Source organism: Haliotis cracherodii, unplaced genomic scaffold (assembly GCF_022045235.1).
Source record: "Haliotis cracherodii isolate W230 unplaced genomic scaffold, xgHalCrac1.p SCAF_10, whole genome shotgun sequence".
Classification (NCBI taxonomy): domain Eukaryota; kingdom Metazoa; phylum Mollusca; class Gastropoda; order Lepetellida; family Haliotidae; genus Haliotis; species Haliotis cracherodii.
In genome coordinates, this window is record NW_027266265.1 from 56,590,522 (window position 1) to 56,607,761 (window position 17,240).

The 17,240-nt window shown below is 41.5% G+C and overlaps 1 protein-coding gene across 1 annotated transcript in view; it reads right to left on the reverse strand.

The window, feature by feature from the left end:
* Positions 1–11,324: 11,324 nt before the first annotated feature.
* Positions 11,325–17,240, reverse strand: part of LOC139453915 (putative per-hexamer repeat protein 5) — a 121,535-nt gene continuing 115,619 nt past the window's right edge. The window contains exons 3-6 of the mRNA XM_071235359.1: positions 12,455–12,776; positions 12,044–12,271; positions 11,790–11,981; positions 11,325–11,521 (exon numbers count right to left, since the gene is read on the reverse strand). Coding sequence (XP_071091460.1) covers positions 11,325–11,521; positions 11,790–11,981; positions 12,044–12,271; positions 12,455–12,776 — 939 coding nt within the window. The remainder of the gene's footprint in view (positions 11,522–11,789; positions 11,982–12,043; positions 12,272–12,454; positions 12,777–17,240) is intronic.

The window sequence follows — 17,240 nt, forward strand, 5'->3', positions numbered from 1 at the left end:
CACCTGTTTGGAAGTGAGTGCATTGGAGGTGAACTAGCTTCACACGCAAGACAGCATGTGCCGACCTGCTAAGTACAGCCCTATTGTCCCACATGCGTATGTCATAGCTAATGTCCTCTCTTGTTATATATGAATATCACAGATCTCTTGTTCTATATGAATATTACAACCCTATTGTTGTGTTATGAATATTACAGATCCATTGTTCCATACGAATATCACAGATCTCTTGTTCTATATGAATATTACAACCCTATTGTTGTGTTATGGATATTACAGATCCATTGTTCCTTATGAATATCACATATCTCTTGTTCTATATGAATATTACAACCCTATTGTTGTGTTATGAATATTACAGATCCATTGTTCCTTATGAATATCACAGATCTCTTATTCTATATGAATATTACAACCCTATTGTTGTGTTATGAATATTACAGATCCATTGTTCCATATGAATATCACAAATCTCTTGTTCTATATGAATATTACAACCCTATTGTTGTGTTATGAATATTACAGATCTATTGTTCCATATGCATATCACACATCTATTGTTCTATATGAATATTTGTTCATATATTGTTAACGAAGTTGTTAGTCATGAAGCTGTGTTTTCTTATTCACTCACTTCTAGAAAGGCAATCGAACAACATCAACATGACAACATTACCGTTAGAGAAACAAACAAAAAATACTTTTCTAGACTGTTAGAAACAATTTTGTTTCTTAGCGGCAGAAGACATTACTACAACTGCTGCTGCTACTACTGCTACTACTACTGCTGCTACTACTACTGCTGCTACTACTACTGCTGCTACTACTGCTGCTACTACTGCTGCTGCTACTACTATTGCTGCTACTACAACTGCTGCTACTACTACTGCTGCTGCTGCTACTGCTGCAACTCTTACTGCTGCTACTACTGCTGCTTATGCTACTACGACTACAACTACTACTGCTTCTTCAAGTACAACTTCTTTCACCACTACAACTACCACTACAACCGCTGCTTTTATTACTAATTACTCCTCGCCTGTTGTGGTCACATAAACTACTGCATAAACTACGGCAGAAGCCATTACTAGAACTGCTGCTACTACTACTGTTGCTGCTACTACTACTACTACTACTACAACTGCTGCTACTACTGCTGCTGCTACTACTGCTGTTACTACTGCTACTACAACTGCTGCTACTACTACTGCTCCTGCTACTACTGCTGCAACTCTTACTGCTGCTACTACTACTGCTTATGCTACTACTACTACTACTACAACTACTACTGCTTCTTCAAGTACAACTTCTTTCACCACTACAACTACCACTACAACCGCTGCTTTTATTACTAATTACTCCTCGCCTGTTGTGGTCACATAAACTACTGCTACAAGTAATGCGGGCGTGTATAACCAAATTACTATTACTTCCTTTGCTAATTATCTGAGTATTCACTATAAGGCACGAACGTCTCCTAGATTGACACAAGAAAACTCATTCGCCTGTAAGCACCGGTACCCGGCTGTACAACCCTGGATGATAACCATTATGACAATAGCCATCAACAACTGTGCAAGTCCCACTCTAAATGAGTCGAGCCGCCTCCAGAAGGTCGCCTGAAGAAGCAGCACTCGTGTCCTCGGTGTTTCCGACAACGTCACCAATTTGTCGGCACGACATTGGCGAGGTGCATGTTTCTACGTTACATTAGGCTCTGTCAAAGCGTCTTTGCTTTCTAATAATCGATTATTCGGCCAAACCGGTAGGACGAAATGTACCAGGTCTATTAATATCTGTCGTGTCAATCCTCCTTCAGCCGCACAGTTCACCTGCAGGCTAAATAAGGTTTTAACTGTAAATCTAAGTTTGAGGCCATCACGCAACAGTGTTCTTATGCTAAATATATCGCACGATAGTGTTCTCATGCCACAAAAAAACAGGTAAAATGTCAGTTTTTTCTGATATTCGAATTATAAATGTGACAGTCCAATTTAAATAAAAGTATTTCATAACGTCTCTTCCTGGCTTGTGGAATAGAAACGTCAACAGATGGAGAAACATGATGTCTGTCGTTTCTGTGCCCGTCGAAACAACGGGGATTGTTTATGTCTGTACTTATTAATGCAAGATTATTCAAGACGAATCCTCGGGGCCATGGGAATTGTGTGTTTCCACATAGCGGTATTGTATCAATAAATCGTCAAACACTTACCATATTCATAGGAAAAGCCTGTTTAATAGCAGTGTCGATTGTATGATTCCGACTATTTCATGAACATGTGTTTATGAATCACTTTCAAATAGGGATGATACCAGATGTTCCAGAAAAGGTGAGCATATCCTGCCCTACCCGTGGCACCCGTCACAAACACATTCATGGGCAAGTCAAATGTTCACCTAAAAACATGGGAATATACGGTACAAGTCAAAATAGGGAATTACACCGATGCGTCCAAATATGAGAACGTCCTCTACGTGTCTTTCCGTAGCTTTGGCTGTTTAAGCCTTGATCAAACAACTTCTCAGCAAGATTTGAAGAAAGGAAACAATTACTATGTTTTGTATGTTGCTACAGAAGTGGCCGGATGTTATGGCACGCAGAAACACACCATTGTTCCATACATAAACTGAAATGGATTTCCTAGGTATAGAATGTGTGCAATTTACAAGACAATGAATCGCTGAGTATTCGTGGGAAGACATGTTCAACAAGTATACTCTATAGGCGGTTTGTATATGTCTGAGATGGCATGTCGAGTCACATAATAAAACACGGCACTGAGGTGGTCATTATGTCGAGAATGTGTTAAACCGATGGCCAAAATAATATAAAACGGGTTACGACGCACCATGTTGTGGATTGTTCGTAAAGCAGAGAAGGAAATACGGCGATCCATGTAACACAATGAAACACAACACGTGTAGTTCAGTCGGCCGAAGGCACAACGTATTTAATAACAGTCTCGATCCAATCTTAGCAATAATGATTTTTATGTTAATGGTATAACACAAAGTCACGTTGAAAATGTTGATTGTCAGACTAAATATTCATATAAGCAAAAAACCCAAAGAAAACAACATTTCCGTAATCATAATATCAAACGGTCTTGATTATCTGACGAAACAGATTCCATAGGGTGTAAAAGGTAAAATAGCGGTGAAAATCATATGAATGGATCACTGAAAATCCGTGATGACACCAGGTGTTCGCGAAAAGGGTAAGCATGCCCTGCTCTATCAAGGCAACTTTGAGGTTTAAAAATTATAAACCCACACATAATAATACGTCATGATGATGTCATCCAGATCATTTAAAGTTGTCTACGAAAAACCGAAAAAAAACCACATAAAAAATTACTTGATTGTCAGTTTTCGGGACTAGAAAAAGAATAAAGCTAATAAAATTAGAATATCAATATTGACATTATTGGTAAGGCTATATGGGAATTTAACAGTGGCCACACATAACATAATTGCATGTGTTTCCAAAACAAAACCTTTCTTGTCACTCAAAGCATCAAGTTGACATTTACGTCAGGTCATGTGAGACTTTCTGTTTTCAGACTTGGATTGTGCAGCAGTCACTGACGATGTTACTAGCCACCTGGGCAATGGTTCCAGACATGAAGTCAATGTTTGCGACACCTATACCACAAACACTCTAACAAGAGAAGCGATTTTGAATTAGCCAGCGTCTGCACTGCACACAATCCCTCCACTCATGTTTGGTGGAGGTGCCCCGCAAGTGTTTAGGGTAAAATGTCATGGCGGCTGTTGTAAAATGTCTCGGTGTCAAATGAACGTCGCCAACAGAGCACTCCGTTGACTTGGTAAAGCATCAAATTTAATTATTTTAGTACGTGGTCACTGTATCTATCGTCTATAAGAAGCTATGAAGTCAAATCGTCAATCTTTATATATGGTAATATAGTTATTTAAAGATTGTTCATCTAAATGTAAGGAGATTAAAGGACAAAGTAGATCTACTCTGCACTGAATTTCATTCATACGCTATTATTTGCTTAACCGAAAGTTGGCTGCCTGCATATATGACGGCATACCTACTGTTGATATTTCAATTCCAAGCTTCCGATTGTCAAACAGAAAAGATGGACGAAGTCGAGGCGGGGGTGTAGCTATATATATAAAGAACAATTTATATGTTAAAAACGTGGATCATCTGACCGTTAATGGACTCGAAGCATTATGGGTAAGGTAAGATGCAAGACCAGTAAATACGTAGTAAGGACATTCTGTAGGGCAGATAAAAGCGAGGATTACTTGGAGTTGATAGATCAGTCAATATGTAATGCAATAGATTTGAATATACCAACTATTATAGCTGGGGACTTTAATCTAGATATTCATAGAGAAAGTAAGAATAAAACAGATCACTTACAAGCAATATATGGGTCGACCCAAAGTATAACTGAGCCCACCAGGATGACACCTACCTCCAGAACTCCAGATTGATTTACTGTTTGTAACTAATGCAGACAGTGTGTTGGGTTCGGGGGTATTTGATCCTATCTGCAGTGATCATTGTCCTATATTCGTAAAAATCAAGGAAAACATACCTAGCAATGCAAATTTTAATAGAAAAATCTACAATTACAACATGGCTGATATTGAAGAAATTATTGTTAGCTTAACTGAGACAAAGTGGGATCATTTGTTATCTTCCAGAAATGTTGTCGTTATGGCAGAATGTTTTACCCGGACAATTATTGACGTATGTACTAATCATATTCCTAATAAATGTGTAACAATTAGACCTAATGATCCACTATGGGTCACTAGTGAGATACGTCGACTGATCACGAAACGTAACAGAACTCATAATGTTCCTAAAAAGCGTAACTTAGAATCTGACTGGGCTAATTTTCGTCAAATAAGAAACCGTGTTATCTCCTATGTTCGCACTGCTAAGAGAAAATATGTACTCAAGATTGATAGTAAGATTAATGATGCGTACGGTGAAAAGGTATGGTGGCGGCTACTGAAAAATTGTTTAAGGGGCACCAGTAATACAAAATGTCCTCCCATTAAATACAACGATTTACTATATGATGATACAAGAGATATTGCAAATGTGATGAACAATTATTTCTCTGACCAGGCATCTGTTAAATATCCTAATAAAATTAAAACTGAAGGATCGGTCTCTACTATCATTCCAACAACAAAGGAAGTGCATGATGTTCTCCTGTCTGTTGATGTAACTAAAGCAACAGGGCCCGACGGTATCGGCAATAGATTATTGAAATTAAGTGCTTCAGCGATATCATATCCACTGGCTAAGTTGTTTAATGTATCCCTACTTTTCCGGTAAGTAGGAAAGAAGCTTCCGCAGTACCTATTTACAAGAAAGGTAATATTAATGAATGAAGTAAGTATAGACCTATAGCTCTCACGTGTTGTGTGGCTAAAATATTCGAAAAATGCGTTTTCAAATATACTTTTAATTACTTAAGAGATAAAAATGTTCTTACAAATCTTCAATTAGGTTTCATGCCAATAGATTCTACCGCAAACCAGCTGACTTTCTAATACGATTTTATTGCTAGAGAATTGGATAAAGGCAAAGACATCAGAGCAGTCTTCATAAACTCAAATTATTGAAATTATTGAGATGGTTTGAAAGCTACCTAAAACGTAGATGTCAACGGGTTGTTATCAATGGCTATAATTCAGGCTTACCACCAGTTATGGCCGGAGTTCCACAAGGGTCAGTTTTAGGACCGCTACTGTTTCTAATTTTCATAAACGACATTACAAACGATATTGATAGTATTTTTTAAATATTATATTGTTTGCCGATGACACATCTCTATATGTCGTGGTAAATGATCCGAATACAGCAGCACATTGTCTGAACATCGATCTAAGTAGAATATCCTCGGGCAGAAAACTGGCAAGTTGATTTCAACCATAATAAAACAGTATCTATCCAATTTTCCCGGAAGATTCTTCCTTATGTAAAACCAGGTTTGAAAATGAGTAACACTACAGTTCAGGAAGTTCATTCTCATAAACATCTCGGACTTACTCTCCAAGAAGATTGTATGTGGAACGATCACATTGATAGCCTAGTTAAGAACGTCAGTCCAATCATTCACTGTCTCATTCAACTGCTCACAGCTGCAAAACATAAAGTGTAAAACAAATAATTATGCCAATTCATTTATTCCAGTTACAGTTTATATTTGGAACTCACTACCTAGTGAATATACCAATGCCAGTAGCTTAGGAAGACTTAAAAGTTTAATAAAAAGCAATGATAAGAATGGTATATACTTTGATGTAAATTATGAATCAAGATTCTGTCAGGTTATATATATACTCCCGTCTCAGCGATCTTAACGCCGACAAATTTGCCAGATTTGTATCCGACAGCCCGAGATGTTGTTGCGGCTATCATACGGAAGATGCACTTCATTTCTTTCTTAAGTGTCCCTTAAACAGTACATAAAGGCAAAATATGTATTATTTCGTAAAAGGCTACGATTTAAATTGAGTTCTAAATGGTAATTCACACTAGACGACTGTAACAAATCTTAAAATTTTGGATTCAGTGCACAGTTTTATTCTATCTTCTTGTCGATTAAGAGATTTTGTCTGAGATGTTGGCTTTGCTATATGATACTGCGATGTTGTTGTCCTGGATGTAAATAATAACATAACTGTAGTTATGAAAGATAATCCAGTAATTAAACACTTACAGAACAATACTTATCTTTAATGTCAATTATACAATGTATGTTTTTTCTCCTGTCTTTTTCAATACATTGTAATGTGTGTATGCATCATGTTTGGGAGAGGCATTCAGACAAGCAAAATTTTCTTGTTTGCCAATCCCTACACTTTATGGAAATAAATACGTTAATATCATCTTTATATCAAACAAATGAAGTCCATTTTAATTAAAAAATATCATGAAACTAAGACAAGACTTTTTCTGCAAGACTTGTTATCCTTATTTCATTAACGTATTAAAAGTTACCTTACCACATACAAGTTACCTTTATTGCCTGTATGATGACGGGAAACCCATGTATACTTGAAAGAGTGAGTGATTTATGAACCCCACGACCAGAAGATCAGAAGAACTATCATCCAATTCTGCACAACGACCCCGCGTCCCCAGTCAATACTACACCCTACTTCCTACATAATCCTACTTAATCTTACATATTCCACGAGCACGGGTACAGTGGTGACAGACCAAGAAAAATAAGCAGGGCTAACCTGGATTCGAACGCAAGATCATAGGTTTCTGGCTTGCCCAAGGGAGCAACTCTGCACAACGAATTGCGGTGCCTAGGATTACGAGGCCACTTGTGCCACTGGTGGTGTAAAGATGAGATTAATCTGCCCAACCGCATGTCAGAAACACGTGCAAAGTCAAGTCAAGTGTTCACTAAACAAAACACCTATGGGAACATGTGATAAGGTAAGATAGGGAATTGTATCTGACATCATTTTTGTCATTGAAGCTTCGAATTTGAAAATGTCCTTCACATGTCTACAATAAATTCTTTGAAACCTTTACTAAAAGCATTGAAGGGCGTTATCCTGATCAAACAATTTTTTAGTAACAGTCGAATCACACTAATTAAAATCTTCATAGAAAGAGTGAGTGAGTTAGTGAGTATGGCTTTAGCAATATTCCAGCAATATCGCGGCGGGGAATCCAGAAATGGGCTTCACACATTGTACCCGGGTGGGGAATCGAACCCGGGTCTTCGGCGTGACGAACATGCTCGAATGTACCTCCGAAGTTGTGAAATTTAGACACCAAAATGCAACAGCTGGAGCTGTAGGAACATTGCTTGACAAAAAGGGAAAGTTGACCATTGGAAAATTGAAGTCTTCCCTCTTGTCCTTCACGGTATTTGTCATTCAGATTTCGTCAAGCGCGTTGAAACTTTAAGTTTGTTAAAACGACATCAATTACTTCGGTATCTTGTTTAAGGCGACATGACCTTTCATGATGTAATATATAGTATTATCATGTAATATTACTCCACACTACTCTTGTGTGGAAAAATGTAGATGACTTCTTGGACCTCAAGTTAATTAGTTTATTCCGTACATATAACGGGGCCCGCCTGAAGACGGCATGTGGGAGTTTCACTGCAAAGTTAGGGAGCAACATGGTAAGGTTTGACCATCCTGAAAGTGACCTATTATATAAACCCCTTCCAGGATGGTTAAACCTATATATAAACAGTAAACTACGTTTATAACGTTCCTTTGAGTTCGTTATAACCGTAGTGTACTGTATATACGAGAAGCATTCGTCTGTGTCGCCCAAGCAGTCTAACATAGGGTGTAGAAGAGTGCTCGTGATCAACATGGTGCGGGTTGTGTTAACTATCTAACGTACCTTGTACACTGAACAAGGGGCTGTCGTAGGCAGACAGTCGTCTGATCCTCTCATTAATACTGAAGGGTTCACGTTTGTGTAGACTGCCTGAAGAGTCTTAATGTTGAAACTAAAGAGATGGAGTTTGTGTTTGTGCAGACAGCAGAAAGTAAAGGATTTAAGCTTGCACATGCAATTCGATAGAGGCCTAATAAATGAGTCACGGATGTAGATCTACACAGACAAGTTGAGAGCTTGAGACCTCATAGAGCGAGGTTGTGCCCTCGCTGCAAAGAACAAGTACTTACACTCTAAATATACGCCATAGACGATTTACAGATAAAACAAATTGATAATAATTGGGCTTTTCTTGCAATTTACCGAACAGTAATAGCAGGAAATAAGGACTTTCGAGGGTTTTAGTGTTTTACTCAGAACATGGCAACCATAGATTCCTCGCCCACGTGAATGTTCCTTGGCCCCGGTTGCGTCTGGGTGTCTGGTCTTATCAATGAATCCTTGTACCGGGGAACCGTGACGTCTTCAACTGATAGGTACATTTATCACTAACCTGTGACACAAACGTCACATTTGATTAAAATCACTTGTAGCCAGTTGTCTTCTGAGAGATGTAAGTTTATTTTTGAAAGTTGGTTTAATGCGAGACGAATATTCGGCCAACCACTGATCGGACAGAGAAAACAAGGTGCCCTGCACCCTCAGTTTTTTTAAGTACCAGTGATAGGTTCCATAATTTCTGTTCCTCCAAGTGCTTGGACGGATATTTCCGATATATGTCGGTATTTGTTTTCCGGTGCACGCTCATCTGAAACAGGACTCACTGGGGTGTGTACAAACGCTTGACTCTAATTAAGTGTTACAGTGTCAGTTTTATGCATCCTTGTGCCTAGTGGCGATTCCGGGGTAAAATAGGTCCCCAGTAAACTATGCTGGTCGTAACAGGCCACCTAAAGTGACTGAAAGGCATTCTGCCTTGACGACGTGAGACGTTTCTTATGATACCAATCACTGGATTGTCCAGCTTAGACGTGATTGTTTACAGGACAGGTCACCTTGATAAAGCTGGAATATTGCTGACTGCGGCGTTAAACAAACAAACAAACAATTTGTTCTTGTAAATCATATCACGATGAAAAGTATTCATATATGTATCTCTGACACAGTTAATAGTATATCGAAAAAATTTCAAAATCTTAGATTCAGATTATATTCTGTGTCTTACTTGACATCATACAGTGTCAACTAAAGACTAATAGCAAACATCAATATGTGTTTGAACTTAGAAATAGAAAGCTGTTGGTTTGTAGCTGGTTTCCATGGTGACCCCTGTAGCCAGACAACCTCCCACATAGCTTCCAATTCAATTCAATTCTTTATTGTATGAAAGGCCACAGGCCCATATACAACGGAGTTACATAACATATTTTATAAAATACAAAGTCAAGGTAACAATTCACTTCGTAACAAAAAAGCATTATGTATGTACAAAGCCAGTTGATGTTGTGTCACAAGATCCTTGCAAGACAGTAATGAAAACAATCTTTTAGCATTAAAATGAGATAGAGACCACTGCGACCACATAGCTTCCGTTATAGGTAACATCTGTACACCTCTATGGAGGTATTACCCACAGGATGTAGCAACGTAATTAGTTAATGCAATCTTGCATGATTTGTAGGAGTTTATGCAATGAATACTGATTAATCGAAAGATATATCTCTCCATAATAAGGATAAGTATATGTATGTACAACTTCTTTATTACAATTAAGAGCAATGTTTCGGTGTAGGTACGAACACCGTTATCAAGCAAGTGATGTATAGAGTACATTTGGCAATTATATATACAGGTAGGAGGCAGTGTTTATACAGAACAGTAGAAATGGGATGTAGTTACGCTTGACAACGGTGTTCGAACCTACAACGAAACGTCGCTCCTAATTGTAATAAAGAAGTTGCTCATCCATATATCTTATCCTTTCTTAGTACTCCAACTTCTAGATGCCCCTCAAAGAAGAAATGCCTCTCATAGCAAGGCCTAACGTCAACGTAATAATGTACATAGTTTCAGGTGACACATTGGACAAGGAAATATGAAGCGAAATAAGACAACACGGAAGAGAGAAGCGAATGTAGTGGTATGCGCCGCTGACGAAAGTATACAAATGTCCCGTACGGTGCCCAGCGATTCTAAGAAACACATCATTAGAAGTCAGAATTCCGAGATGGGATGTGATTTGAGAATTGTCCACAGGAAAAAAAGCGCATAGATTATTCTTCTTATTTAACGTTGATATCAGCACGAGGTTTATGGCGCAACCTTCATCAGTGTATGGAGTTAATGTAGTGAACAAGGTTGCCATGTTTGGCTTTGTACTAATGTCTGTTAAAAGGAACCACCTGGGTTCGGCTGCCTGGGGAGTGGAATGTCAGTCTCTCGATCTCCTAACCAGGTCATACAAAACACGTTAAATGATGGTACTTGTTAATACACAGTCTGGTGCTCCGTATTAAAGGGCTAAAACAAGGACTGGTCGGCTCAAACTCAGTGTACCGTGTCTGAGTGGGGTATCTATGTTAAACTTCGGCATGGCGTCATAGTGGTCATTATAAAACCGATATTGGTCCGGACTAGTACAAGCAGCCACACACACCTATGAACGCACCTTCCCAAATCAGTGCAATAATCTTGAAGTTTAACCATGTCGCCCCACCTGTAATTTCCCCTGTCACCTCACCTGTCACCTCACCTGTCACCCCCCCCCCCCCCGTCACCTCGCTTGTCACATGAACCTGTCACCTCGCCTGTCACCTCGCCTGTCACCTCACCTGTCACCTCACCTGTCACTTCCCCTGTCACCTCACCTGTCACCTCGCCTGTAACCTCGCCTGTAACCTCGCCTGTCATTTCACCTGTCACCTCGCCTGTCACCTCACCTGTCACCTCCCCTGTCACCTCGCCTGTCACGTGAACCTGTCATCTCGCCTGTCACCTCACCTGTCACCTCGCCTGTCACCTCGCCTGTCACCTCCCCTGTCACCTCGCCTGTCACCTCCCCTGTCACCTCACCTGTCACCTCACCTGTCACCTCGCCTGTCATCTCACCTGTCACCTCCCCTGTCACCTCGCCTGTCACGTGAACCTGTCATCTCGCCTGTCACCTCACCTGTCACCTCGCCTGTCACCTCGCCTGTCATCTCACCTGTCATCTCACCTGTCACGTGAACCTGTCATCTCGCCTGTCACCTCACCTGTCACCTTGGCTATCACCTCGCCTGTCACGTGAACCTGTCACCTCGCCTGTCATCTCGCCTGTCACTTCACCTGTCACCTCGCCTGTCACCTCACCTGTCACCTCGCCTGTCACCTCACCTGTCACAGGAACCTGTCACCTCACCTATCACCTCGCCTGTCACGTCACCTTTCACCTCCCCTGTCACCTCACATGTCACCTCGCCTGTCACTTCACTTGTCACTTCACTTGTCACCTCACCTGTCACCTCGCCTTTCACCTCGCCTGTCACTCCGCCTGTCACCTCGCCTGTCACCTCGCCTGTCACCTCGCCTGTCACCTCACCTGTCACCTCGCCTGTCACAGGAACCTGTCACCTCGCCTGTCACCTCACCTGTCACAGGAACCTGTCACCTCACCTATCACCTCGCCTGTCACGTCACCTTTCACCTCCCCTGTCACCTCACATGTCACCTCGCCTGTCACTTCACTTGTCACTTCACTTGTCACCTCACCTGTCACCTCGCCTTTCACCTCGCCTGTCACTCCGCCTGTCACCTCGCCTGTCACCTCCCCTGTCACCTCACCTGTCACCTCACCTGTCACCTCGCCTGTCACCTCGCCTGTCACCTCGCCTGTCACCTCGCCTGTCACGTGAACCTGTCATCTCACCTGTCACCTCCCCTGTCACCTCCCCTGTCACCTCGCCTGTCACCTCCCCTGTCACCACACCTGTCACCTCACCTGTCACCTCCCCTGTCACCTCGCCTGTCACGTGAACCTGTCACCTCGCCTGTCACCTCACCTGTCACAGGAACCTGTCACCTCACCTATCACCTCGCCTGTCACGTCACCTTTCACCTCGCCTGTCACGTCACCTTTCACCTCCCCTGTCACCTCACATGTCACCTCGCCTGTCACTTCACTTGTCACTTCACTTGTCACCTCACCTGTCACCTCGCCTTTCACCTCGCCTGTCACTCCGCCTGTCACCTCGCCTGTCATCTCACCTGTCACCTCGCCTGTCACCTCGCCTGTCACCTCGCCTGTCACTTTACTTGTCACTTCACCTGTCACCTCACCTGTCACTTCACTTGTCACTTCACCTGTCACCTCAATTGTCACCTCGCCTGTCACCTCACCTGTTAACGCCTGTCACCTCGCCTGTCACTTCACTTGTCACTTCACTTGTCACCTCGCCTGTCACCTCACCTGTCCCTTCACCTGTTACCTCGCCTGTCACCTCACCTGTCACCTCACCTGTCACCTCACCTGTACAAACATCTATACACGTTTTCCAGTGATTGATATTATGAGCAGCGATCCACACCGTCGGTGTACACTGACACGCTATCAACCACGTCACCGGGCCTGACCTCCCGGTCCATTAAGTCGCCTCAGCCGACCAGCAGAGGTTCTAGAGACATGTTCTAGGTCTGTATCGCCACGGCGTTTTCCTTTTCAATCATATACATAAATACTATCAATAACTGTCCCGCCATGTTAGGGTTATTGATGGTTCACTGACAGAAGTGCCTTTACAAAATATCGCACATACACTTTCAGCCAGGATTGATTTTGAGCTAGTAGCCAGCCATCATTCAAGAAGTGACATAAACGCGGAAAATATAAGTGTACTAATAAAAGTCGGAAACAACTTTCCTTGATCGTTTCATGTAATGTATTTCTTCTCATAACAAATTGCTCTAGGACATTGAGACATCATCAGCATTAAAAGATACCCAAGATTGATTGCCGTCATTACTGCGCCGAATGTGGTTCCAGCCAAGCCAGCAATTACACGAGCTGGTTTCTCAAGACACCCACAGTAGATTCCGCTATCTAAATAACCAGCTGGGCCCTAACCCGATAAGAAATCGGGTCTTTGATTGCAAACATTGGACGTAAATCAGGAACTAACGTTTGTATGTGCCAACGAGGACAACAAAATGAAGACGATATTGTGTAAATGTGGCGGGGTTGCTCTGGATGTGTTGTGGTGCGCGTCGCTCTGTGATGCTCCTCAGTCTTCAAGATCAGTCTAATGTCCTGCCGACTCGTAGAAAGTCGGTAATTTATTGTTGAGGTAGTTTGGTAAGTCCTGGAATTGGTTTCCTGGAAGAGGTGGAGCAAAGGAGATGGCCGTCGACATTAGTTATTTTTCTTAATGGCAGCCAGTGGAACTATGGGCTGTTCAAAGGAATCCACTTCTCTACTTCCTAGTGTCAATATAGCATGTCTAAGGCGAATAAATGATGGCATACACGCTATAGTCATGGATGTAATTGCAACCATGAGAGCTCAGACGTGCAGGGATACTCAGTAGGGTACCAACAGCCGCCCCTTCAGCAGCTGTATCAACACCATCGGTTCATCACTATAATAATCATACTTATCATCATCATCAGGGTATGTAGCCCAGCGTGCCGTTGTAAACAGGGATATTAGCGCCTAGGTATGATCGTAACTCCCATACTTTATCAAGCCCTGAAGATCCGGGGTAGAATAGGTCTTCATCAACCCATGCTTGCCGTAAAAGGGGACTATGCTTATCGTAAGAGGCAAATAACGGGATCGGGTGGTCGGCTCGCTGACATAGTGGATGCATGTCATCGTATTCCAATAGCGTCGGTCGATGTCTATGATGTCAGTCACTAGATTGTCCAGACTCGATTATTTACAGGCAGCCTTCATATAGCTGGAATATTGCAGACTACAGCGTTAAACAACAAACGTACTTTACCATAATTTCACGGTAATCGTAGCGTTGAGGTTGTTTTGTTTAACGGCATCCAGCAGTGGTGATTGCTCTCACGATGAAGTCACTGCTTCGAATCACCATACAGGTAAATTGCAATCTTCCTCTGTGATATTCCTGGAACATTGTAACTATCATCGTATAACTTAATTCAGAATAAGAATAATTATTACAATCAGCTTCTCTATCCGAGATAGTGTTGTTGTTGACTCTTTGTCACTTTAATAAGTTACTATAAAAATATATAAATAACCCAAAACATGGAAACGGGTGGCCGTATCGTTAAAGGAGTGGCAATTCGCTGTGCAGAGTTGCGTCCCATCTGCACTCCGGAAATCTGTGATTGTGGGTTCGAATCAGAATCCTATCCGTATCATATGTACCGGTACAAAACAGGTCACGGATGTATCAGTGATAGTGACCCTCAGTAAAAGGTTTAACGCCCAGCCATATTAAACCAAGGCGTGGGTTTGGGACATCGTGCGGCCATACGTCCAGAGCAGCACCCAGCCCCATTAATCCAAGGCGTGGGTTTGGGACATCGTGCGGCCATACGTCCGGAGCAGCACCCAGCCCCATTAATCCAAGGCGTGGGTTTGGGACATCGTGCGGCCATATGTCCAGAGCAGCACCCAGACCCCATTAATCAAAGGCATGGGTTTGGGACATCGTGCGGCCATATGTCCAGAGCAGCTCCCAGCTCCATTCATATGCCTGTGAGTTATAGGAGCCGACAGAGGCTGCTCCCCGACCTGAACTTGGCCAAAATGTAATGAGAGGGCTGGACTGGTGTTACTATCGCAGACTAATTTCGACAGGGCAAGACCCAGCGTACTGACCGCGAGATGGCCACTTTGAATTTAGAGTAGGTCATTGACAGGTCTATATGTGGTTAGTGTAGTCACAATTGACGCTCTGGGTAAATATACGTGGTGATTAACTTGGTCGTAATGTTCCATTCTTGCACACCCTTTTGTATTTATCATCAGCTGGCTGAATACAAAAGACGGGTTGCGAAATATATTTACCAACTGAATCTAAAGTATCGTATCTCGTACCGTGCTGTCGAATGGAACCTAATACTGATATACGGCTGTAGTGTACTTGGTAAAAGAGACGGGTTCGCTGTTACACTGAGTATAAGATTGTTCTATCTGTATACAAGGATGACAAATCATTTCTGACGACTTATTAATATGTTTGTGGTATTGTACATCATGGGATATTGGATACTGTAGACGTTTCTCCAAATGTCACACGACATGTTATAAATAGATGGTCTCCCAAATGATTTGTAGACATTCTCCACAACCCCCTCTACTTAGTGCATTAATGTGCTATATATACCAGTAATCATTTAATTGAAGCAATATCAGGTTCCAAATGAAACCCTAGATAAGCATGAACAAGGTTTGTGTTATTAATATTAATATTTATATCATAATGGTTCTACTCAACATTTAAGACGGGATTGTCATGATTTAAGACCTAATAATAAACATTTGCAGATAAAGTGCTGTAATCAGTAGCCCAGTAAGAAACATAGCAGTTTTATGGTTATTGATCCAACAACCTTACTTTTACCTTTTGCTATGATATCCATGTTACAAGCTGGTGGTGACAATATAATGTTAATGCATAATTGATAAGTACATGACAAATTGCAATAGAAACGTGGGTTGTTTAGATAAATAATTACTTCATACATATTACATAAGTTAAGTTTTATGTTAGATATTTAAAGATAGATACTTTAGCAATTCTTCTTTTGTTGCTCAAATTGTTTATTAAGTATTATGGTGGTGGTGGTAGCATTGTGGCGTCACATGGGTACAATGTGTGAAGCCCATTCCTGGTGTATTGCATTTGTTTGATCAGGATAACGCCATTCAACGCCTTTAGTGAAGGTTTTGAAATTGTTATGGTAGATATGTGAAGGACATTTCCAAATTCGAAGCATCAGTGACGAAATGATATCAGATGCGATCCTTATAAGTACATAAGTAAATTAAGGTTTGTGAATTTATATGCGTCCTGATGTCATTGTTGCCCCCCCCCCCCCCCCCCCCCCCCCCCCGCCACCCCCCGCCACCCCCCGCCATATCACATCCCCTGCTGATCTGCTTGTTTACGCATACGAAATCTTTTGTGCTCGAATTGGAAAAGTCATAACAAGGTATTTTGGCCAAAACGTTTAACTTACGCTTCGGGTATATCCAAGATCTGATAACGTTCAATACCCATCGAATAGCCAATTCCCTTCCACTGATTTACCAACCTGAAATATAGAAGACAAATGAGACCACTTCATCTGTTTCATATTTGGATCTGTATGACAGCAACACTGTTTGATTTCAACTTTCCAATGGTCCACTTTCCCTTTATGTCAAGCAATGACCTGCAGCTCCAGCCTTTTCACAACGTGTGAGGTACAACTGAGCATACTTTCTACCAGGAGTTTCAAAGAGCGTCATACGAAGTTGTTGGATCAAGGTTACAACATTCAATACCTCAGTGAAGTTTTCAATAGGTTTTATGGTAGAAATGTTGAGGACATTCTACGTTTGACGTGTTAGTGACAAAAATGATGTCCGATGCAATCCCAACTTGACGTGTACTACATGTTCCCGTGTCCTTATGCATCAAGAAACAAATCAGCAAGAAGCCACCTAGCAGGAACTACTTTAACCTCCATACATTTGTGTAATGTCTGCTGGCTCAATAACCTAGTATCATTACTATTTGATAGTGATTCATACACACATGTTGATGATGTAGTCGGAATCGTACAATCGACTCGCTTTTGCAGAGATTTCTTTTGAATATGGTAAGGTTTTTATTTAATAGGGTTGCTTAAA